General features: G+C 39.1%; 1 protein-coding gene across 2 annotated transcripts in view; it reads right to left on the reverse strand.

Moving 5' to 3' along the window:
• Positions 1–26,281, reverse strand: part of myo10l1 (myosin X, like 1) — a 46,527-nt gene extending 20,246 nt beyond the window's left edge. Inside the window, exons 1-9 of one of the 2 annotated variants that reach the window (XM_015048861.1) lie at positions 25,775–26,281; positions 12,086–12,184; positions 3,588–3,746; positions 2,756–2,943; positions 1,846–1,980; positions 1,055–1,179; positions 943–956; positions 756–840; positions 163–269 (exon numbers count right to left, since the gene is read on the reverse strand). In XM_015048861.1, coding sequence (XP_014904347.1) covers positions 163–269; positions 756–840; positions 943–956; positions 1,055–1,179; positions 1,846–1,980; positions 2,756–2,943; positions 3,588–3,746; positions 12,086–12,184; positions 25,775–25,795 — 933 coding nt within the window. In that variant the 5' untranslated portion in view covers positions 25,796–26,281. The remainder of the gene's footprint in view (positions 1–162; positions 270–755; positions 841–942; positions 957–1,054; positions 1,180–1,845; positions 1,981–2,755; positions 2,944–3,587; positions 3,747–12,085; positions 12,185–25,774) is intronic. The other variant, XM_015048860.1, reaches the window with a different exon arrangement.
• Between the last annotated feature and the right edge of the window lie 221 nt (positions 26,282–26,502).

Here is a 26,502-nt window from a genome sequence, read left to right on the forward strand (position 1 = left end):
AACGTTTTTTTATAAAAACTGGTGAAAGATTGTAAAAAAAAAAAAAAAAAAAAAAAAAAACAGTGATATATTGAAATTTTGGGGAAAGAAAGTAGAGAAAGTCTGAGACTTTTGCAAGGTCGCTATTCGTTACTTCTTCGTGCTAATTGAACATAAACCGACCATAACACTGTTGTACAGTTCTTTGTCATTCAGGCTCTTGTCCTTCAGACATCCTGATTGGCTGAGGTAGTGGAAAGATTCAGCAGGTTCCTCCAGGAAATACAGACCTGGAGAGACATACGAAAAACATATTAAGTAAAATGTGCTTTTCACCTCAGTTTAGACCAATTGGTTATGACCAAAAGCTGATTAATAAGTCAGCGTTTAGCTTTTAGCATACAGGAACACAAAAATTAGCTTTTCACATAAAATATAAAACTTTTTTTTTTACCACGAGGAATTATTATGTAATATTCGTGTGGTTTCCATGATGAGGGAGTATGAGTTTCAAGAAATTTCTCCGCCGTGCCTGCTGCTAGCATGTGCTTGTTCTAAATTAAAATTAGCGCTTTCTTCTTTGATTTCCAATTTTGACTTCCAATGATTCACTTCCTACTAAAGCGCCCCCGGGTGGTTGACGAAAAATCCACAGAAAAGCCGCACCGGGCTTCAAGCCGCATGGTTCAAGGCGTGGGGAAAAAGTAGCGGCTTATAGTCCGAAAAGCACAGAATATATAAAAAAAAGGATCATTGCCAATATTTAGAGGACTTACTTTTATCCTGTTTACTGGCTCCTGCCAGCAGAGCATAGAAGATGTGGTAGTTTCTCTCTCCCGGGTTTTGTCGTACCACACGGTTCTACAGAGAAAAAAAAAGATTTCAATAACCATTATATTTAAAAATTGATAAATCACTCCATTTAAAATAAAAAATGACATGAAAGGTATAATGTATATTTACCTTTTCCAGTAAATCTAAAAGGTACAGTCAAGGAAGCAACTATAGCTGGAATAATTTTTTAGTGATTAATATACTGCCTTGTTGCTGAAATGTGCTATAAAAATAAGGATACAGTCGATGACGCAGCCTCCTTGGATGTTACCGCACTCTGAGAAGTGAAGCTGGATGAACTTCCCAAAGCGACTGGAGTTGTTGTTGTAAACGGTCTTTGCGTTCCCAAAAGCCTCCATGATTGGACTGAAAAATGAAACAAGAATCTGCAGTTTTTATGTTGTTTTACTGAGCATGTGGAAAATGCTTCAACTTTCTGGAAGAAAGACAATAGAACCTCTATCATCTCCGGTGGTTCCTGTAAGGATCGACATTTTTAACACAAAACTCACTCAAGTCAAAGTAGAAAAGGTGCATTTGAAATATTTAATGCAAAGCATGGGGGACTACTTTTTTGCAGCAATAACTTAATCATTACTGCAGTCATTGAATTAATTTTCTGCCTGCTTTTATTGATCTCTCAGATTATTATAAGGAATGCATAGTTGCCTTTTCCTTATAGTGCTACTTCAACTTACTGAGGTTTGCAGAAATGAGTTTTTGTGCAGCTCTTCCTAAATCTTGCAGCTGCGTCTTAAAGACAAACAGGTAGAGGCCTGAACATATTTCTTTTCCAGCTATTCTGCTGTTTGAAGCTCTTGTTAGAGGTGACTGTCTCAAACTCCAGCTTGTACAGATGTAATGACTCTTATCCAGGTTAATTACGAACACTGAAGCAGAAAAGGACCTCAGCCTTATCATTTTCACTCTGTCTTTGTTTAATTAATAATAACAGTTAATACCTGCAGACATGAAGGTGAATGACACACTCCGGTGATTGAAATGTAAAAACATTTGTTTCATCCTGCACACCTGCTCTGAACGATGGCCTGCTCCACGTGCGTAGTTCTCTCCGACTGAGGAGCAGCGATCGAGTTCTGGCTCATCACCGACAGAAACTGCAGCAGCAGTTTGGTGCTCTCCGTCTTCCCCGCTCCTGATTCACCACTGGAGAACACACACGCACACACACACAACTCAAATCCAATTATAAAGCCAGTGACCTTCTGTGACATTCCAGTATCTCTGACTGGTCTGGTCATCTAATTGATAAAGGGGCTTGATTGCTTCTGAGATATTTCATTAAGTTCCAGTCTCTTTCCATAACGTTGAGGGTAATTGAAAGCACTTGGATCAGACCATCTAGCTGCAAACCATCTTGATACAGTGGTGAAGGATTTTATTATTATTTATTTATTTTTTTAATAAAAGATTAAACAATTCATAAACTTTAATGTTTCGGTTTTGTTTCTTCAGCGGCGACAGAACAAGTTTAGTTCCTTTAATTAGGTTTCTTACCTTTTTTCAATACAAAGTGGCATGTTGTTGTTGAAAAGTGGAAGAAAAAGTGGTTTTCAAAATTGTTTACTAACAGATCTGAAAAGTGTGGCACACATCTGTTTTTTAGCCCCCCAGATTAAGTATTCGTAGAATCTCCATGTCTTCCATGCTGAGCTGTGTTTCAGCATCTGTCGACCCCGCTTTGTGTCTACAAAAGGCAATTGATTTGACTTAGCTTTGTATCATTTTAAAATGGGGTTGAATACATATGCAAGCCTTACTTCAGAGATTTTCATTTGTCCAAAACTTTAAAAACCACGTATCATTGTTCTTTGTCTTGATCCGGTAGATAGAATCATAAAAGTGTAGTTCACAGTTGTAGACTAAATGCATAAAGGTTCAAAGATGCAACCCAGCGATATAATCTGAACCATGGACTCACCTTATGAGGACACACTGACTGTCATGGCGTTTCCAGATGCAGCGGTAACATTCATTGGCCACGGCAAAAATGTGCGGCGGGAGTTCCCCCAGATGGTGCTTGGAGTACAAGTCCACTCTGTCCAGATCGTACAGGCCTGGGATCTGTTTATATGGGTTTACAGCAGCCAGGATACTTCCAATATTGGTCTGAGAACAGACAAGAAGAAGAAGAGTTTCAGATTCTTTGGGGGTTTTTTAAAGCCATCTTGAAAAGTCTTAGTACACCGCTTAATAATAAATGGAACATTTGGTTTAATACAGCTTTCTGAACCCATCCATAATTCTTTGAGGTTGGAAAGCTTCCTTGTTATCTTTCCAAACTGATTTAAGTTCGGACTTTGGTTACAAAAAGTTAACATTGCTTTCACCTAGAAGAAACATATTTAATTAAACCTAAATCTTCCAAGAATATAACTTGTTGAGGTCTAAACAGAAGAGCTGCATTCACGGTGAGAATGTATTACATAGAGCAGGACTCTACTCATTAAATGGGTGGAATATTGCTACTTTTAATATTGATGTTTTAATAATAAAAAGAAAAAAGCATGTATTACTTTCAGCCCTGCTTTATGTCACCTAAAATCACAAAAAATAACCTCAAAATAACTCATCTCCTAACAGGTTTAAATGGTGGTTAGACTGTTTCCAGATACAGAAAATCTTCTCTACCTTTTCCCACATTTTTACCCAATTTTTTTCTAATAAAACGTTTGTGTTTGAGCGATAAAGTTGCTTATGCAGAGCAGACGCCGGCTTGCACAAACGTCAGCAACCGGGATGACCTGACTTACGTAAATGTTATCCTTTTGGTAGCGCTGGTAAAGGTTGTGCATGATTGCAGCCTCATGCAATTCAGCCAGCGCCGACATGTCCTCCACCCCGTCGATGCTGGACTGGTGCATCGCATACACCCGCTCCCTGGTGACCTCGGCCTGCTGTAGGTAAAACACCTGCACACAAGGAGGCACACAAACTGTCTCGCATCACCATGTTAAGGTTAAGGCAAAATCCATAGGCAAAATAATCTACAAATCTGATCCCTTTTTTTTATTGGTGCTACTGCTTGATGATTACAGTCTAAGGATGTTGTTTTTAGAATGACAACAGATGCAAGAATCGCTTTTTTTAGACCCATTACATGACAATACAGAGTGGTTTTGGCTCAGACCCTAGTCTCCTCTATGCCATCCATCACTATGGCAACAGGACAGTGTAGGGGAAAGTGGAGAAGTGGGGAGGGAAGAGAGAAGACGAGAGGAAGTGTAACAGGTCTGATGTGGTGGGATCTGACAGGTGAAAGCAGCTCAGTGTGAATTCAGGTCAGGCATGCAAACAATGTTACTACGGATCCCCGTGTCCGGCCAACACACACACACACACGGACGCACGCACACACACACACACACACACACACACACCCACACGCACGCACACACGCACACACACACACACACAGAGGTATTGGAGATAACTGCTGTTCTGTTTCAGCTTGAAGGTCGCTCACCTATTTCACTGAAATCAGCTCGTCTGAAAATAGAAACCATGCCATTTACAATACAGGGTTGCTGATATGACACACAGCAAGCCTTCGCCCTGTGAGTGTGTGTGACTCTGTGTGTGCACTGCAGAAACAGATGTGTTGGTAGTCTGTGGAGAGTAGCAGCAGGGCTTGCCATATGTACTCAGACTGTTCCTAAATTAATCTATTTCACCCCACTTACAACTTTTTTTTTTCTGTGAAGAGCTGTTGTACGGCGGACCACTCCCAAAAAATCAACATGTCATCATCATTTGCTAATTGTGTGTGATTAGGATGTTTTTAGCCTATATGCATGCACGTTTCTGCAGTTTGCAAACTCTTTTTTTTCCATTTGTAAATGTCAAGCTATCACAGATATTTCATGTCCAGTTTGTGGGTAAACGCAGATGATAGTCTAGCTTACAAAGTCGCTGGGCTTCTTCACTCAGCTGTGATAAATTGACCTAAATATTCCCTAAATATTCCTCTTCTTTCATTGGAAAGGAAAGATTACTGTAGGCTTACATTAGAATCTGACAGCAACACTGCAATCAGGGAACAAAGCTGAGAAAACTGCGACACATTACACACATTTTCAATTTAATTTGTTGTTTAAATAATCTAAAACTGGAGATTGGTCATCCATTTCTGGGGATTTATTCACTGTTGTGCAAGCTCACTGTGATGTAACATCTTCCTACTGCAAGTAAGGAAAGTGCTATTGAAGAAGATGCTCAAAAACATAATTTCTCTTTAAGTTTTTCATTTACAAACATTTAAATTTAACCCTCTCACCTCAGCTTTTTCTAAATCTAAACCTAAATTGGTAGCAATGAAAACAAAAGACAATCCCAGATTCAACAGAACGTAACCAAAATTACCAAGGGCGGAAAGACAGATAAAAAAGAAAAAAAAAATCAATGAAACAGAGTGAAACTAAAAAATGTTGCACATTAAAACTGACACATTAACATTGCTTTGTCAATTGATGTACATGAAAGCATATATTGAATTGTTCCCGCTTCTTGGAGCTTCTCTGAAAACAAAGTAAATCTGCTGCAAATAAAAGCGTCTGCATTTGACCTGCATCAGCTTTTGTAGATTTACATAAAGTTACTTCATGAAAACTTCACAATTAGACCCTAACGTGACCAGAAAGCAGTCTGTGTATCTATGTGTGAGCTTTGCGTTAATGTATTAATTAATCTGTGTCTGATCTGAGTGACGTTCACGGTTCCATGAGACGTGATGCACTGACATGCCTTCTGGTCAAAGGGTTTTGGCAGCTGCAACGTGTTGTCTTAATGTATCTCTAACATCAGTTCTGCAAAGATTTTCCACGCTGCCTTGCTCACTATGAGTTCTCACTCTGTTAAATAATTCTCCCATCTTCTTAATTTCTTTCTTTGTTTCTGTTTGTGTCTCTGAAATCACTTCTGAGTCCTTTATCCTTACTTTCTTTTGTTTGTTACTCTTCCTTAATCCATCTTCTCTTCTTCTCCCACACTATATATAAACTGATGTGTTGTAGTTCCAGGATATATTTTTTAATTAAGTTTTTTTTTCAATTTCTGAACAAAAAACATTTCCAGTAGCTCTCTTTAATCATCTACTGCTCCTTTACTCCCAGACTTCCTGATCTATTACTCTTTAAAAGTAATGTGCGTGTATCATAGACTGTCTGAAAGCCTAATGGCTCAGTCTGGGACCTCAGGCTGTTATTGAACAATCACTCCCAAGCATTTGAATTAGAGAATCATGCACTACAGAGTACTTTATAGGAAAAGTAGAGAGAACAAGGCTCCACACACACTAAATGAACAAAAAGGTTGCAACCACATGTGAAACCCAACTTGCTCATCACATTTTAGCAAGCCTTTTTGGCAAAATGGATTAAAAATCTTACAGTTTATTTATGCTTAGTATTATTTTAATACCGTCACAATCCTGCAGTGTGTTTTCTTTTGCACTTTTGTTAATTTTGCTGAGGTTTATTTGTGTTCTAAAAACCTTGCCTTGCTCAGTTCAGTATAAGGTAAAGCATCCGACAATTCTTTTCGATATTTTAGTCATTCCAAATTATTTGCAGGTCGTATATTTGACCCTTTGGATCTGCTACGTGAGGTTATTTGTGAATATAATGACACTAACAAGACTTATAACTAGATAATTCACACATTAGGCGATATCAAATAGTTGCTATCAAAAAGAAATGACCTTTCAACCATGCTGAAATAGGATCTGTGTATTTCATATTCTACAGAGAAGATTCCAGATATGAATGCTTTATACAGGAAACTTTACAATCCACATCTACAGATAATTTAAATTATTCTGACTTTTTTGGGCTCTACGCGTAAAAGTGGCACCAGGTTTCTCATGCAGCAGATCGTGAGGACGTTTGGGTCACATGAGGTCCTGCTCTCCCTCAGCTCTGTCACAGTGAATTTGTCTTTGGCCACATAGGAGCAACGCCGCCTCAACCGACAGGCTTCCCGTTGGTGACAAGCAGCAGCTCATGTGGGAAAATCTCTTCACTATCCTGAACACAGTGAAGAGATTTCTTGTCATTCGTTTTTCATAAATCTGTCAGCCATTTGCACAGGCACGTTTAAGACGTGTGACGGTGCAGGCCTCAGATCAGTGGGGCCAGATTTACGATAAAAGGCCACGCTGGGGGTTGCCTTGGTGATATATGGGGTAAAGCGGAAACAACACCCCCAAGTACTTGAATACAATGCTTGCTGCATTTATAGACATCACTGGATTCAGTCTTTTAAGAGAGCCCGCCTGAATTTTACTTAAAATTTTCCAGTATTTCTAAGAAGTCATGATGCCATACACTAGAACCAGACTCTTACAGCCCACAGCATGATAGATCCTTCAGATTGTCTCAGGGACACAGAAAGTGGAGAAGTACTAAATAGATGTTCCAACTGATCAACTTAAAGTAAATCATATAAAAAAATGTTTTAGTTGAATTTATTCCAAAGGAGTTGGTAAAGGTAATAATAAAAACTGTCAGTGGTCAATTTGTGATCAATGGAAGCTGAAATGCGAGGCTTTTTGCACCAATAAATGTGTCATTTTGCTTCCTGTGGCAGAGTCAAATTTGTTTTCAACTACCCAGGACTTGAAAATCCCACTTGAGAAATTTACGTAACTCAGGACGACCCACAGGCAAGCGATTCTGTGAAAGAAGACAAGACACTTTAAAGTGAGAAAGTATGTCAAAGACTCAGGAATTAGAAAGCAGCTGCAGTAGGACATAAAAAGGGATTTCTTAAGATGTCTTCCTTTTTTTTTTTTTGCCCTCAGGTGGGATTCGACACATATTCTGGTAATAGATTGGTGTTTCATTTTAACACCCAGAAAAAGTAACGAGAACTCTCAAACTCATGTCTGTGACAAGCGGGTACACGCATTAAGCTCTGCAACTCAGAGAATCTAAAAATGAGCAGCTCACGTTTAATAATTGATTATGAAGGTGAAGAGAGAAAACACTTCAGATTGGTCAGGGGGAAACAGGATAATCAGCAGAGCAGAGAAAGAAAAAGCAACTCTGATAAATCCCTCTATAAGCATGAAAACTAAAGTAAACTCTAATAAAAAATTAAAACAAAAGGCTAATGCATCATTAATAATCTACATTGTGTTGTTTATGTTGAATATCTGTTGAATAGTCCCTTTCCTGGACCCACAACACATTTTATCCTTTTACTATCTCCCGTTGCTTCTTTTCTGCAAAATTACTTCCCTCTTAACCTGATTTGTGGAAACACTCATGCACTTTCCGTGTGTGCACTTTCACCATAAAGCTCTCTGATGTTTAATGCTGCTCTGCATGATTCAGGAGCAGAGCCGAGGGAGACAAGCCTCTTCATTTGACTTCGCATATTAGCTGCAGCGAGAGTGAGCGAGAGCGGGCCTGAGAGATAAAAATGGAAAGGCTGGGAGAGGAGTGCCGTGGGCACAGTGACCTATATTCTGCTCGGCAGAGGAGGGATTCAGTATCACACAGCACTGTACGCAGAGGCAGGTCTCATCACTGACCTTGGTCCTGATCCCTCGGGCCTCCACCTGTAAGGTTAGGAGCGGAGAACTCGCTTTACGTTGATTTTGTACAGTTTTAGATGCAAGCAGTGGCTGAATAAATCCATCTAAAAATTAAAACTGATGTTGTTTTTATTCTGTTTTCAGGGGAAATGCTAAACGGTAAATGGCCGATGCTTTACCAAGTCTTTATCGAGTCCAGAGGCGCCCCAAAGCGAAGGCAAAGAAAGTTGTTTTTGTAATAAGCGTCAAGAGTTAAAGGTGATTAAATCCTCTCTGCCTCACAGGACACTCACTTTGCAGAGTTTTGTATCTGTTTGAGCCTCAGACTGCGAAGCAGAAATTTAGAAGCATATATTCATCTCATCATTTGAAGCACAACAACTGTGTAACTCCTAAATCCCCTCAGGGTCAAAAGCTGTGAGTCCTTGGAGAAGAAAATGGGTCAGTAGACAAGACAGTGTTCATTTTTATATATGCAGAATGAAAGTCAATGCGTACAGTTTTCACTCGGTGTATTTTAGGCCGTATTTTGTCTGCCGTGTGGAAGTTGTGTCTGTGAACATGAGCTAATGCATCCCTGCAGCCGTTTTTGTCCTCATGTCGGCTCTCTGTTTAAATCCGGGTCACTCAAAACGTAACTCATTGCAGCCGCAGCCTGCGTTTCTGCATGCAGGTCCGTGAGTGAGGCTTATATTCATCATAAAACGCGTCTAATAAAATGCAGACGCACAGAATAAAGCAGCGATGAGGTGACTATGTTGTTGCCGACAGTAACCATAGCAACCTTATCAACAGGCTGTTCAATAGAAAAAGCAGAATGTATGATTTTTATCAAAAAGTTGGGAAGAAACACTTCCAACTGAGTTAAAAATGATTCTGAATCAGGAAAAATATATTTTAATTTTAATTACTTTTTTCCATTATCTCTAAAGCTATAACACTGACTTCATCTGATTTTCTAGTTTGTTTTTTTCCGCTGACCCAGTTTTATCACATATTCATTAAACTAATCTGATCAGATCCATCTTCATAACTCTGCAAGATATATCCGTGTTAAAGAGAAGGGGAAAATGGAAAATATGTTTGCTTTGGGTCCTTTCGTTCTTGAGTCCTTATGATAATCAGCTACAGGTGATGACAGAGAAACTTCATTTTAAAGGAAAATGAGATGGAATAAGAGTTAAGTGTTACTGAATTTATTTAGAAAAGATTTTGGTGACAAACTTCACTTTAAAACAAGCATCAGCGTCCCTTTGCAATCTAAAAAGCCTTGTTTCCACTAAATTAAGTTTCTAAATAGCTCCAAAACATACCTGACCCTTCGGGGGAAATAATCTTATCAGCTTTTGAAAGATATACAGGCATCTTTTGTTTTATTATCAAATTAAAATGCCACAATGGATTTAGGGTTAATCCAAAAATTGTTGCTCATTTCCTTGTAGATTTTGGAAAAAGCTACTAACAACCATGACGGATGGGCTAAAGACCCCTGCTCTAAAAGAAGAGCAGATTTGATCAGATCTGATTTGAAGTTTACATTGTCTTCCCATAATTCAACATCCATTCGTCATTTCTTGTGCATATTTTTTCTGCAACCTGCATGCCTTTGTATGGCGGGTTTTAATCTTGTGTGTATTTCTAAGTTTTATGGCAGCAGTTTCAAAAACAGAGAGACTGCACATTGGGGCCAACTGGATTAAAAATAACACAAACACCTGAAGCTATAAATGCTGTTAAAGATTAAGCTGCTTTATGCTCTTTAGCAGCAGGATGTTTGCAGGGGTCACATGCCTCTGTGGTCCACGGGGTCAATCGTGCATTCCCATGCAAGCGGGAGAACGTCAAGCTAAAAACAGCGGGGATGGATCTGGACCGCATTGGTGAGACCCTGTTGTACCAGGGTACAGCCCCCCGGTCCTGCTGACTCCCTATCAAATATTCACCATCTCCTGCAGAGGCAACATTTAAACACCAGCCGCTGGCAGAGAGCGGGAACACGAGGATGTAAGCAGAGCTGGATGGGGGTTGGGTTGGCAGCGGATAATCCACTGCAAGGAGAACGCTTGTTCCCATATCCGCTATTTTGGGAAACGCCTCGCCATCCTTGTTGCACCACCACACCGTAAAATCAAAGCAGCAGCATCAAAACGCTCGGCCTTTTAGGGTTGTTTGAAAGGCCATGAAAACATGAATTAATTGAACATTAATAAAAGAGAGTTTCACAACTGTAACTTCAAAGACATTAAATCCATCATCGCCTTGTTCTTCAAGTGCTGCCAGTGGGCATTTCTGACAGCAAAATACGCCCCCAAACTTTCATTTCAAGGCTTAATGTGGACATATTTCATAAGCCAATGTAGAATATATGGATTTGGGAAGTCTTCATAAAGAGGCAGATATTTTAGTGCCTCTGCTAAAGATGAGTATAAAGCTTTAAAATATCTTTATCTTGTTGTCATGATGTACAGGTGTCTGTGTTTTGGTTTGTACTTTTATGTCCTGCCATATTTAAGTTCATATTTCAAAGTGAATTATTGCTACAATGGTGTTGTCCTATAGGTTTAGATTCTCTAATTAGATCAGTGTTGTACTTTTCCCCTTGGTTTGTAGATTTTATTTTATTTTTTTAGACTTAGTTCAACTCCCTTGTGTTAATTAATTTATCTTCCCCTCAGTTTGCCTGCTTAAATTAGATTTTAATAAGACGCACAAGTGGAGAAACTGCTGAAGCCCAAATCAATCTATTTAAAATAAATGCAACTGAAGAATTTCTTTATTTATACTAGTTTTTTTTTTTTTTTTACGTTAACCAGATGTTAATAAAATCTAGTGTTTCACGACTTTCTCATTCACTGCAATGACAGAGATGTTTGTTTCTTTCAGCCTTTAGACTGTGTCCAAAGGAAAGACCAACAACTTGGAGTCATCAAATCTCAGGAACAACCAATAAAAACCATTTCCAATTCCAAATGATTGTTCTGGAAAAATGCCGTGAGAAAGCCTTTTCCGTCCTGCCATTATAAACATGAATGCGACGTTTGGAAAACTTGATCTGATTTAAAAAGTTTGATCTCAAAGTTCAAGTAGAGATTGAATTTGTGGCCACAAACATCCAGGCTTGGTGTGAAACAAATACCTATGTGGAAATGCTCCTTGCGTCGACTAAGAATTGTTGGAGAATCTGTGAATGTTTGGGCTTATTTTTCCACTAAGTACCCTGGGAATCTTGTTGGAGAAAAATAGCATTAAATATGCACCAATCAATGTGTTTTATGAAAACTCCTACTATTTTTGTACGATTCATGCATCAATAAAGTTGTTTATTTTAGAAACATGTTCTTTGACTTACGATGAGAGTCGTGAAACCTTCATTGTTTGCTGAATGGAAAACTATTATCTTCACTTTTTACTTCTTGAAATAAACCAAAGAAATAAATGAGTTTCTTTGTGCTATCATCTTAATAAACTGCTGGTTTCTTCTAGAATGATTATTTTATCTGTCTCAGCTGAATGTGTGCCGGAGATGAATCCTGAATATGTGTGAAGACGAAGAGGAAGGAGCAGGGAACTGGGGCAGAAACGCGCCGCATTAAGGCCAGCAGTTTGTATTGATCAGCGAAGACGGGATGAAACGACACAGCAGTTTCACCATCGCATTGAATATTCTGTAAGCAAAGGTGCAGGCGCTGCCGCTCGCCGCATACTCCTCCTTACCTCTCCATAGTCCGTTGTGACCACCAGGGTTCCATCTCCACAGGAGTTGACAGTGGCTGGGAGCAGCTGCTCCTTCTCCCTGACCCAAACTCGGGCCCCCTGGATCGCAAAGAAACACAAATACTGAGGTTAAGCACTGTAGCAAACACAAGGAGGGTCGACGCAAAGATTTCCTGCTTAAGTGAAAGTACAGCACTCTCTGCTGACAACAGAACTCAACTGGAAAGCAGCCAGTGAGTGAAATTAAAGCGTGGGGTAAGTTTCAGTGAAAAATGAACTGATGGGTTCAAAAAAGAAAACAGAAAATGGAAAAGGATTGTTGACTGACGGAGCCCAGCGAGACATACGACTCTGTCCACATGCTGAGGGAGACAGATGTGCAAATTAGACGACAGACCAACATCTGGCCAAGCAACAGTGTTTAAAACACTCCCTCTATTCTTAGAGGAAGTGAGATCTTCTCTGACCTTTCAGCACAGATGATGCTCTGTTTCAGAAAATCACTGACCTCTGACCTAAAGAGGAGGTAAACATTTGGGAGCAGGAAATAGAAGCGACCGGATCCGTGCAAAGAAACAGGCCTCATGCAGTTTGAAGCGCTGCAAAGGCACTGAATATTTTATGCTGTTCAATCATGTGTCACAAATTATGTCAGATAGTTTAAAATTCAGATTTCTGGGGCAAAACAGACGTGATCCCAATGACTTTTTGATGAGAGAAAACTATTTCAGGACGCGTGACAAATAAGAACAATATTTTAACGTTTGTAGGCACACACATTACACAAATTGTGTGACGCAGACGAAGTGAACAGGCAGAAGTTTAGGTGCTTATTCATGTGGAATTTATGTGAATTCACACTATTTACCAGTTGTACAATCACAAATTATCTTCAATTTTATGAGTCTTAGGAGGTTTCATCTTATATCTTTTTCTATTTAAGAAAATCGTATGTAGTTTTTTAGAAATTTAGAAATGTCATTATAAATGCATTGTATTGAAAAATAAAATAAAGCCAATCACATTTTCACATTAATTTTGATCTTTGTCTACGGCAAGTAATTATGGCTTTCAGTTGTTGGGTTGTAGACCTTTATCTTTTCATTAAAAATATTTATTTCATTTTATTCCCATCATTGTTAATTGTCTTCCATGTACTCCACACAAGAAGTTTTATTCATTCTTTGTTGAAACATTGGTGTAATTTTTGGGCTCACTGCAAAATGTTGTGTGGACGAAAACTAATACCACATCTTTTATTTTTTTTAAAACTATGTACTATGTATGTATTTATCTTCTGCTTCTAAACTAAGTTGTACATTGTGTTTGTCTCTCACATCCCAAATCCCACTGAAATTTGCAGATGTAAAATGTAAATATGTAAAAAAAAATTAAGAAAGAAAGAAAGAAAGAAAGAAAGAAAGAAAGAAAGAAAGAAAGAAAGAAAGAAAGAAAGAAAGAAAGAAAGAAAGAAAGATAGAAAGGAAGAAAGAAAGGAAGGAAGAAAGGAGGAAAAGGAAATCTTTGGGAATTTCAATATTTTAATAGTTAATGTCAGTGGTACTGAAAGATCATCCTTGGTATCCTTTTAAGCTCGTAAACAACTCCAGCCAACATTTAACGTTTCCTCAGAGGAAATCAGAAGTGAGCTTCTGAAGCAAACGGACAGCAGACGAGTGGAAATGAACCATTTCAGGAACAGATGGTCCCACACCCCCAGAACCAAAGCTTTTCCTTCGTTCATTTTCACGATACTTTTTCTTTCTGTTCGCTGGGCGTTTTTCTCTTTCTCCCAACTCAGCCCATGCTCCCATAAGCTCCAATGTTAAAGAAGCCCATTCATAGTCTGCAGTAGTTTACTAAACACAAATGATTAGAGTTAGAGATGAAGGGATTAAGCGTGACTGAGTCCATTTGGAGGCTTGCTTTTTGCAAAGCATGAACTCCTCTTGTCGAACCCTAGTTTTTATAGTCTTCTTCACTCCTGCTTCCTCTCTCTGTTGTTTTCTCTTCAGCATCTCTCTATAAACACTCCCGCCCTTCGCTCGCTCATCTAGATCCTCTCAGCTTCTCGTTGCGTTTTGTCGGCCTGCTGCCTTACTAATTCCTTCTGATCTGTCAGATTCCAGCACACTGGCCTGTTATGGTGACCTGATGACCTCTGCTGGCTCTGATCACTGTATACTTTGCAAGCTTTCCATTTAAACTGAAAATCTGGCCTAAGACTAGAAATGAAGCTCAAGTACTCTTTTTTTTTCACATCTTTTAGCCTTTAAATACAGTGACAGTAAAGACATAAATACAACAGCATTATAAAAATTCCAGATTTGACCAACAGTTGATCATTTAATGCTTACATCGGCTTTTGGAGTCGTTTTATCTGGCTCCTCTTTCCAGATCAGTGTGTGTCTCTTGTTAAAGCACATCTGAGCAAAGACAGGAGGTTATAAACGACCTGCCGGCATTACAACCTCCACCCACCCACTCACTCAGCATCATCATCCTCCTCCTCTCCTCCTCTTGGTGTCCTCAACCCCTCCCCCTACGTTACACACTCAGACAGGCAGGAATGGCCGTGCATCTCAAGAGACCCTTTCTCTTTCCTTTGCACTCGAATGTGCAGCTGAAACCTTGTGTTCATCTTGTCTTCTCCTTCTTTCTCCATTATGTCGAAGACAAATCACATCTTTAGCTCTGTCCTCGTTCATAAAAGCTTAACCAAACTAAGTTGTCTCAAAGATGACCTTTGACCTCTAACTAACAAGAACTGACCGAGAGGTGAACATCCTGCTAAAGTTGGTAAAATATAGACAAGTTTTGCTTTATAAATTTGTCACACAGGGATCTTTGGGTTAGCTAAATGTTTGCAGCTATTCGTGAGTTGTTCTGTACAATCTGGATGGCATGTAACACATTTATTTACATCGCCTTGTAAAAAGTATTTTGACCTCTTGAATTTTTCGCTTGTTTCAAATCTCAGCATCTGTCCTCTATGATTTTTATTGGATTATAAGAGCCACTGCTTGTGGAAAAGCATCTTCTCAGCATGATGTTACCACCATGTTTCACAATCTAATATAAACTGTTAGCTTTATTCTTTATTTATTATTTTATGTCATTTTTTTATTACACAAAGGTGGACTCTCTCTACAAATTAATCAACTTCTGATGGCAGCTGGCTACATGAAATACTATGTATAAGGTGTGGTTGAGGGGTACAGGTATTTTTTGCCTGTCACTGTATGCTCTGTTAAGTCAAACAGAGTTAATTAAAAGTCATGATCAGGGCTGAATTGTCTGGCAGGTTTGTAAATATCTAGCCAGAAAACAGGAAAATATGAACTAACATGTTGCAACAAATTACCAAATCAAAAATATTCAGTGGTCAGCAGAGGCTTTAGACATGTTTTTTAAGTTTAAATTCTTAGCAAACCCTGATCTAGTTTGTAATAAAATTATTATTATTATTATTTCATGAAATAAAAAGCTCTCAGTCTCTATGGTGAAACAATCAAAAGAAGCCGCAACGTGTGGACAGTCCCCTCCGAGCTGAAACTGGAACTCAAACACAACTAATTTCTTTAAAAATACGTGCAGAAATGAGAAAACATTTGTTGCTGACCTGTTGGTTGGAAGCTAAACTATACTGTTATCTACAATAACCAAAGCCAATATGGAGAATACTAACTCAAAGTGGTGCTTACACCAAGAAAAAACAGAGAACTAATGAAGCCCTGCTCAGCTAATAATCCTTCATTACCCACGAAAACACAAAAGCCAGCCTTCATCCTATAAGCTTCACCAGCTGTGTGATAAATGCCTTGTTTTTGCTCAAGTAATTACATAGATGCCACTGCTTTTTGATCAAGGCATTGACCCGGAGACGTCCCTTGATGAAGGACTCTCAAGTGCTTCCCACTGTCTTCCTTCTGAGTACAGATGGATCCTCACCAAAACATACAACAGCATGCACTAAGAATGGAAAGCGGACATCTAGAGGAGCAGACTCACTGGCTTTGAATAAGGATTTCTGTAGAAGGTTAGAAATGACTCAAATGAATAAAATATGAAAGAGGTGACTGACCAGTTAGCAACTAATAGCAGACAATTCATTAGCGGCACAGAAATGGAGCGACTCAATCAATCAGACTTTATTTAAAGAGCACTTTTCAAATAGCCATGTGTAAGTGCTTTACAGAGACTGTAAGACTATAAGATTTTTTTTTTCCTGGCATCTGCAGAAATACTCAAATGACTGTAATTCAATGTGCATCATTAGTAGACTTGGTGTATAAATTTCAATCGTACAAAAGTAAAACAAATCATCTATCCTGTTGTTTGTGAATCCCAATACCCTGTTTCAGTTTCAGAGGAGAAACGTAGAGGGTAAAATACGGGACATTCATTTTTGATGATGGGCATTAAAGCAATTCTCTTTACTGATCCTTCCTGCCAGTGCAGCCCCTCCTGTGTCAGAGACCTAAACTGTGTCAGCCATATTCCATTAAAGGTGATAATGCAATCAGGACAGCGAGGCTTTAAGAAGATTACGGCAGCTGGAAGGAGAGCAACATCTGTTTATGTGTGTGGGCGTTAGTGTGCGTGGGCAGGCGGCGGTCACCTGGCGGTATATAAGTCACATCTGTCACAGACAAAGATTACAGAGACAATATAGCAAAATCTAAATAATTTATCCCAACATATATTACGGGGTTTTAATCCAGGGCATTATTCAATTTATTTTAGGCTTTGCTTCCTATTATTGAAAATAAAACTGAGTAGATTATTTACTATATGAACTTTAACATTTGAATTACAAGTTGCTTATCCTTATATTTAGCAATAGTGGCGAAGAGATCTGTGAGCGGCGTGATCATGTTGACCCTGGCTCCTCATTTTTTGCACCGTATAGGCTAATATTTTTACTAGGGATACACAATATTATCTGCATGATATTGGTATCAGACGATATTAGCTGTAAATTTAATATCGGACATTGGCCATTCCATCAAAATAATTAATCGATGTAAAAGGAGTTGGAGAAAGCAGTGTAGTTTCAGTAAGCAGGTAAAGGAAAAAAATATCGGTGCTGGTATCGGATATCGGCAGAATGAGTTTTAATATATTGGCATATCAGACATTGGCCAAAAATCTAATATCGTGCCTCCCTAATTTTTACAACATGTTCCACTTTGACAACTCTATAAATTTACACTTGCGGAGTGTGTAAAAATATGTTTCTTTAATTCAGGAAAAAGTGTGATTTCAGCACAGCTCCAAGTCAAAAGACAAATATCGAGCACAATTTATGGCCAAACCTTACTAGAAGGATGCCATTTTGGATTGTGGTCCTTGCCAATCTTTTGCCACCAAATAGGACTCAGATGTAACTTTTTTTCTACTTCATAACATTTAAGTACCGTAATTGAAATTAAATATCCTTTTCTAGTCGGAACAGAGCAAACTAATGGCTACAAATGCATGTGAGTCTGAGGTTAAAAACATTGATTTGGCGGTTCTGAAGGCCCTTGGCCACACCACAGCCCTGAGCCAGAGCGCTGTTTAATGCTGCTTACAACTTTAAAACAAATTGATCTTCCAACAAACATCTTTTTGACACATGATATTGTGGCTCTGTGTAAAGAATGGAGATTCCTTGTCAGCACAAATATTAATTTGCAAACTGAAGAGAAGATGTTTGCATGGTCACTAAGATGTGCTTTATTTTGGCCTGGAGTGCGAACATAATTAACAACTGGCTCAGTTTAAAGCTATGAAAGTACATCCAGTATTTTCTTTGTTCATGCAGATGATTGGTTAATTTTAGACATAAGCAGAGACAATATTGAATCAATAACCAAAATTCACGCAGCGAAAGCAGCATTCTGCGTATGAGAACATGCAACTCTTCATATGGCACATTTGTATTAACACTGTAAATCCCTGAGAAAGCTCATTATCAAGTTCTCTGTCAATTTGATTAAAATACAGACACACACCCCCACCAACATCCTGGCAACAAAACTCCACAGAATAAGTGTGGAAACAGGGAACCATGGAAACAGAGTTCTTCCTCGGGGCATTTATGGATCCTGGGAGTTGGTGTTTAAACACAGAAACACAGCCGAAATGACGTCCTGTATTAATTATGCAGAATGTCTCTTTTAGGTACGACCCTTCAAAATTGGTGATTTTCAAATAATATTTTACTGAATTGCTTCCAAATGATTGAAAAATACCAACAAAAGCTAATAATGTTACACTTTAAATATAATACATTGCAAATGTTATATCCAGACCTGCGAAATACACTATAATATTAACGTAATAACGCAATATCAACATAACAAATAGTTTAATAGACTATAGAAAAGTGCATGATGTGTTAGAGTCTGTAAAAAAAACACAACACATTGTGTAAGTTTTGCTTTATCAAATATTTTTGTGAGTACAGAACTGTATTGTTTCTGTATTCTGTGCAAACTAGGCATCAGTTTATGTGATTCTCATACTAAAACATGGAGTAAAAAGTGACACAAAATTTTTTGTAGTATCTCAGTAATTGAGCAGAAGTTTGTTGTTTATATTTTTACATAACATCTTAAGAAAAAAATGTGGAATAAATACATCCTAAATTTAGTTTTAACACTAGAATGTTATCCTTTTCTTTTCTTTTTTCTTTTTTTGCCATTCTGCCCTAATTTCTAGAGTATCACATGTATTCCTTCCTGACATGATGTGGTTAATTCCTCAGGCTGTCTGCTCAGGTAGCCAGATATGTTGCAAACAGCTGACCAAAGGTAATTTTAAACAGCAATGTCTTAATTTAAGTCATTTCAACCTTTAGCATAAATGCTGTGACTGTGTTTTCCAGACAAGTGATTTTGTTTTCTTTCTCAGAAGGGAAAAGTGTTGAAGCCTCATGTCAGTCAACTGACTGGCAGAGGGCAGCAACATGTGGAGGAGGGGTAAGAATAGACTACTCTAGAGGTGAGAGTAACATACAGAAATCTCCAGGCGTTTTATCACTTGGTCTCATTAAAAGGACTTTACGCAACTGGAATCGTGGTTTTGAAACTGTAACTGTTTTAAAATCTTTCAGCCAGGTGACCAGCAGGGTGCAGCAAAATATAGGGGAGGGGAAGCATTGCATTACTATGCTAAATTCAGCCAAAGAAAAATTCAGTCACTTGTGGGAAACTGACATTTTATTAAGTTACTTTAAACCACATGATGTGAAAATTTAAAGTGCTGTAGGGATGATCTTCACTTTTTGATAGTCAATTTCCAGCTAATTTCTAATGCCAGCTTCCTCGGTGTGTAGCACAGGATCGACCTTTGTTATCTTTCACGAAGGCATTGATGACAATAAGTCTAATTACACAAATATTCTCTCTGTCACTTTCCCACAAAACAACAAGTTGCTGCCTCAAATAAAGTCCACAAAATCTGTCACTTCAGGATTTGCAGTAACCCGCGATCTCTGCATCCGCATCATGAACCAGCTAAAAGGGCAAAATTAAGAGTACTTAGAAGCCAGCAGAGGATTACATCCGTATGCAAGCCAGTTACTGAATGTCATCCGTCCAGCTGAGAAATGAGAAGATGACAGCTCTGGTGTGTAACCCAGTGACCTACTGCATCATCTGCAGCCAGCATGATCGGTTCTTCAAGAACAACAAACCGAAATTCACATCACAAGTTAGAAATCATAAGCTTATCATCAGGAATTATATTAAATTCAAGTAGTCGTGTTCATGACAAACATTTTTCTTGTTGTGAGGTTGAGTGGCTGTCATGTGATGCAACTGTAGATGTATGATTTGGATGTTTAAATTTATGTAACTGCTTGTTTCTACAGATCTGGCAATAATCAAACCTGCGTGTGGTGAGCTAAATTAAAGTAAACATAAAAAACTGTGATTAATCGCAGTTAATTGATGATTTATCAAAGGCAGCAATTTTATTTTGTTCACTTAAAATATCACTTAAAAACCACTTTTTATATTTATGCAGGTTACCTTTGATATTTAAACTACAACAACAGCTGAAGAAATCTGTAAGAATAAAGTAATTTTTTAGGGCCTTAGAAAATATACATTATAGTATTTAATGCAATTTCATTGTCTGAAATGTCAGTTGTTTTTTTTTTTTTTTTTGCCAAACGTTCAGTAATTTTAAGATAAGACGATTTTGAGGGATGTTGTTTCCGGTATTTCAATGATTAAATACCCTAATTAATATTAGAACCACAATACCGGTTGCTTTAAAAGAAACTGCAAAACAAGCAACAGTGTAAAATGAGAAGGACATTTAAAAAAAAAAGAAGAAGAAGAAGAAGAAGAAGACAGAGACGAGAGAGGTATGGGGGAGGGAGACGAACCGAGCAGGTTGGCTGGGTGAGATGAAGAAGCACCGAGTGAGTGGCCGCAAGGAGACAAGGAGAGGGAGAGAAGCAAAGCTGATGGAGCTCCTGAGCAGAACAAATGTGTTCAGAGCTGCTGAATATAGGTCACACATCTCCAGTGACTGTTTCCCTCCCTCTACTGAACCAGATTCCTGCAGAAGCTACATACTTTACATCAAGTATTATTATATTCAACCTGCATCAAAACAGACTCTCCTTAATTCCCCCTTTGTAATGCCATTTAGAGGGATTTTATTTTATTTTTTAAATCCACAAAAAGCATGCTTGGATATTTGCAAGTTTATTGGTTTCAGCTTAGTATTTAACATGCATGTGTTTTATAGCCGTATAATATATATTTCTCCACAAAGTAATCCTTTTAGTGGATTTTTGTACCTTTGTATATGAAGACATTTTGTTTTGTTTCACAACATAAAGGACAGAGGACAGAGGGATGTTTAACACAAACCGGCTGATATAAAGTCTGTCGTTCGTTTGGCACTACTGCTAATGCCAAATGTGCCCCAGAGACTAAATATTATCTATGTTAGTCAAACAGAGGGTCCCTCTTGAAAGCCCATCTGTTTACTGTGCAATGCACACACCTGCCATCTGCAGGATGGCATAGACTCAGGAACATTTCCAGATTAACTGAAGCTTCTTCGCTGGAAAGATTTAAAGTTAAAAGCTCACATTTCGATTTGCATCATTTCAATCAGTCACAAATTCCTACTTGCACTTAGTGCACATGTGGATGTTATTTTGGTAAATTTATAGAATAATAAACACATGAATCAATAGTAAGAGATTTAAAATTCCTAAAATATGGATCTGTAACTTTTTACCCTTTTTTTTTCAATCTGTCAGGTGGAAGCCACTGAAGATTTTAAGGTAGCGCCAAAGTAAAAGCTTAAATTTCCCACTTGTGGGACTAATAAAGGATTGTCTAATTCTCAGATTCATCTAATCTTTGCTGGAGTATTTTAGATGTGTTCAGAGCATTGGTGTGACAGTATCAAACAAGTGCTGCAGATTGGTCAGCTTCACACCCACGATGCAAATCTCCCATTTTCTGTGATCTTTAAGGTGCTTTACTTGATAGAGAGAGCAGGTAACTGAGGATGGCATTAGAGAACAGTGAGCTCAACATGTACAGGAAACCAGTTTGAGATGTTTGAGCTTTGTGACATTAAGTATTCTTGCTGGGAGTAACAATCAGAAGATTGGTACACTGGACAGCACTGATCATCTAGTAGGCTATGGCATTTAAGCAAAATATGCCAAGAAATTCTCTCTCTACATTCAGAACATTGCAGCTGAATTAATCGAATTAGGCGACGGTTTTCCAGTCTGTAGTTACTCAACAGGGGTGACACCTAGTTGGGTTTTCTGCTGCTGTAGCCCATCTGCTTGAAGATTAAACATCTCAGAAACGGTATCCCAAATGCTTTGACTGTAACAATTAGCTGCCGTTGCCTGTTTGTCATCTCCCACAAACTTGCACATTTTCCTCTGACCTTTGACATCAACAGCACACTTCCATCCACACAACTGCTGCTGACCGGATGTACTCCTCTTTTTCTGACCGTTCTCTGTAAACCTGAGAGGTAATAGTGAGAGAGAAAAAACTCAGCAGTTTTTGAAATGCTTAGAGCAGCCAGTCTGGCACCAACAACCAGGCCATGTTTAAGGTAATTTAAATCCTCTTCCTTCCCCTCATTCCGATGCTCCGTATCATCTTCTGCAAGTTATCCTCATCAAGCACTTTCTGTTTTATATACAGCATAATTATATATGTCACGTCCTCGCCTCGGTTCCTCCCGCTTGGTGTCACTGTAGAATTTTAGCAATTTATCACGGATGGATTAGATTCCATATTTTTCACCAGACTGCTTTCTCCAACTTATAAAGCACATCTAAACAAATCTACTTTCATATTAGGGACTTTTTATTCGTTTTAAAGTGCCACTAAGTTGGAGACTTAACCACTGCCTGTTTTTGACACATGTGCAATTGCCCAGGGTGGCATTAAAAAGCAGCTGTGGCAAGATTTTAAAAAATATTTTTAGAGTTCTGAACAAGTTTCCTATTGCTTTCATGTGCAGCAAATGTAGGACGACAAACTAGGATGTGTCGGCATCCTAGTGTGTCCCGTATGCGCTCTCCCCTCCCCCCCATCCCACCCTCTTGGTGCTGCAAACAGGGAGACTGGGTTACATGATTTTTGCAGAATTTCACAGCCTTTTCTTCTGCCCCAGAATCTTAGATGACTTCCTCCATGTTTATTAGTTGGAGGGAGCAAAAAGCAGAGACTGAACTTAACGATCCCACACTGAAGAAAGACTTTGCAAACTCCTTAATAAATTATAAAATCCTAAAAGGTGCAGGTGACACCTTTCTAAAGTTTCCAAATATGTAAACTCTATAGCAAACTCTTAGTTTTGTATTTATGCTCACAAAGTTTTCTCCAAATGCAATCTTGGTCTCATTTTTAGTTTGTAGTTTTAAATCTGCCGTGTTCCACCCCAAACCATCCCAGTTTGAAAAAATGTTGATTATACAGTGGTTTAATGCCACCTGACATTTCATGCTTGACTGGCGGGCCAGCCATCACATTTTCTGCCTGGATGAGAACAACAGGGGGCCGGGTTCAGCTGTTCATCCTCTCTGGTTTTAGGGAATAGAGCCACAAATGGAGTCCTGCAAAGGTATTAGACGGTGGAGCGAAGAGAGGGAATAATCGGAGGAGTCAAACTAAGTGGAGTCGGGACGGTCCACTTCACTCAGTGCTCAGTCCTGCTGCATGAAATTAAGCTTGTGGGTATCAAATGTGCAACGTATGCAGGGCTCCATCATAACTCAATGAGTCTCTCCAATTTTCAGATGTCACAGAAGCTTTCAGCATGTGCTGTTGGGGCTGCAGAGCTGATTCTGTGGTGGTCTGCAAATCAATGCTGGGATCAATATTTATTACAGACGAACTGACGGGAAATGAAACGGCAGAGACGGTCGTTGCATTTTGCTGTGGTCGTATGACGCCTCCGGGTCGACCAATAAAAGATGGTCAGCCATATTTTATTGTTTAGCATTATCAGAGAAGGGACCTGCATACAGAGAGCTGATAGCTCTGACACTTACAAAACCTTAGCAAGAGCAACTTTGATCCGCTTTCTTGTCCCACATGCAGAAGCGCATCCCCACAGCATGATGCTGACAAATGAAAGCGTTGTCTGCCACATGTTTGCTTTGTAAGCTTCATAATTTGTGGCACACTTGGGATAATTTTGGCTTTCTTTAAAACTGTGGTTTTCTTTTCTGCTTCTTTACCATAAAGACCTGAGATGAAGGTCTTTGTAGCTCCTCCAAAGTTAGCGCTGTCCGGTTTAGCGCAGTCCAGCTAAGTCCAATTAATTCTGCAAAAGCTAAATTACCCCTTAATAAAAATGACATCCGTTTTTATAAAGCGAATCAGTAAAGAAATATTAGATTAGATATGTACTATTTCATTTCTATTTTTATTTTTCATAAAGAATAAAATACACTTTTGCAAAAAAAAAAAAAAAACATTTTCTTCAATGGACCAATCTGTGTTTTTCTTGGGGGTTTTTTTATGAAAAATTGTATCAAAAAATAAGGTACTCTGATAAAAAAAAAAAAAAAAAAAAAAAAAACTATTTGGTGCACCGTTAGTTTAATTCTACTGAAGAGACGCTGTGCAATTTTGTACGGACACAGAATAAAACTAGCTCTTTAAAATCACTTTTAGGTTTACTAACATTGCTCAGTGAAGGCTGCAGCCCCTTGGTTTAGATGGAAGGCCACATTTTGGTCTGCAGTTCTCCCATACCCTTTTCATTTTTGGGAGAGTGTTTGATCAGTGCTCTGTGACATTATCAATCTCCCAGAGGACCAAATCCTAACCCCGCTTTAAACTTTAACACAGCTTTATTACATCAGGAGGTTTCTGCTGTGTTCCTTGGTCAATAATGTTCCTCTGAGGTCTTCACAGAACAGCTGTATTTATAATGAGACTTAGTTACACAAATGTGCACTCTATTTAATAAAAAGGTGATGTCTGCAGGCAATCGACTGCACTGGATTTTATGTATTACATAATATGTATTATTATGTATACTGGATTTTATGATTTTATGTATTTCAAATACAAGCAATTGTTATGTGGGGGTGGGGGGAACAAAAAAAAGAAATACCATGAATCTCTTTCACTTGATAATCTTGCACTAGTTTGTGTTGATCTGTCCAACAAAATCCCACTTAAAAAAAAAAAAAAAAAAAAAAAAAACTGAAGTTTGTGGCTGGGAAAATGTGGAATTCATCTACACAACCAGCCGCACACACTTAGAGATCGCATGACATCACTGCCAAAGTCACAAGCATTTTAAACCCATATCAGATTAACTTAAAATGGGATGGAGTGGCTGGGGTGGGGAGGGGATAAGTAGCTTGGAGAGGACAGATACTGGCAATGAGTAAGACTGCTTTTCATGAGTGCAGAGCGAAATAATAAATGTAGGGTGGCATGTTTCACATAAATGAACAATGGCATAACTTAAACAAAGCTGGATTTATTCATTTTAATTCATTTGAAAACTTACTTTTCATTTAATGACTGGGCCTATTGTTCAATGATACCAATTGGTACATTCCAATCTACACTAAGAATCCACCCTCCTCCTCCTCCTCCTCCGTCCATTCTCCTGAACCAGCCCATACCCACCCATGGATCCCCCCTACCATCCCATTTACGGCCCAGTCAAAGCTTCTCTCTTCTGTATATTCTGAGACGACTGTTGCTAATCACCACCGCTTCTCTGCCTTTCCTTCACAGATTGGATTTAATCCGAAAGCTTTATGGATGCAAAAGCCAGAGCCAGCCCTCCTTTGGCCAATTTTCCTGCGCTTCGTTTGCCCTGACTCCACCGACTGCCAGGCCTTGATGCTCTGCAGTGATAATAAAATGAATCAAGCGCTTTATCAACAACACGTGTGAAGATCTGCAACTGGACCCAGTTTTTTTCTTCTTCTTCTTCTCTGCTTTCGTAAGAGAGAAGGTGACGAGCGGCACCGACTCCTCCAACACCTGCCACAAACATGACGTGAATCAGAATCCAAAACGAAGAGGGGGGGAGGGAAAAAAAAACGCACAACGCATCTTGCAGCAGCCTGTAAACCAGCATCGATGCGAATGCATGCGAAATGCATTGATCGTCGCGCGTTAATGTTTATGTCCGACGCAATGACACAGATTCTGAAAGGCTCACCTCTGTGAAAAACGACTCCATCCCGTCTACTCCTCCCAGACGACGCGCGCCCGGCCCGGCTGAGCGCACACACCGGCTCCGCTGTCGGGTGCGCAATTCTCACCAATGGGAAGGCGCACGTGTGTGTGTGTGTCAAGATGGGGGGGAAGGTGGCGATGGCTCCGTGTTTCTTTCCCATTCACCGATTGCTTATTTCAGTCAAAATATGCCTCGATTGGTCATAGATGTGTACTGCCAGGGCGCTGTGCGCAAAGAGAGACACTTGAGACAAAATCCAAGGAGGCTGTGATGAAAGTAAATGAAAAATAAAATTTTTTAAAAATGTCCACACCGGGGATCCGTCTGAGGGAGCGCTAATTGAAGCAAGCGCCTTTTTTCCAGGTCTGCCTCGTTTAAATGACCCAGAATGTGTGCGTTTGTAGGTGTTTGAGTGTGTGGATGTGTGTGTGTGTGTGTGTGTGTGTGAGGATGCGCGCATGGATGTGAGAGAGGACCAGTCCGGGGATGAGCTTGAAACTATGCACCGCACACACCGGCGGGGCGGTGCAGATTCAGCCTCCACCAATACAGAGACAGCATGACGGTGGCTGCTTCAAACAACAAACCTAAATGTTTTGCAATTTGAACAACTGTGTCAAAACCAGTTTTTTTTTTTTTTTGGGGGGGGGGGGGTTGGGGGGGTTTAAAGGGTGCTTTTTAATAAACTTTCTTTAACCTTGGAGGTGACG

This window comes from Poecilia latipinna, unplaced genomic scaffold (assembly GCF_001443285.1).
Source record: "Poecilia latipinna isolate Pla-1442-1.1 unplaced genomic scaffold, P_latipinna-1.0 Scaffold908, whole genome shotgun sequence".
NCBI lineage: Eukaryota > Metazoa > Chordata > Actinopteri > Cyprinodontiformes > Poeciliidae > Poecilia > Poecilia latipinna.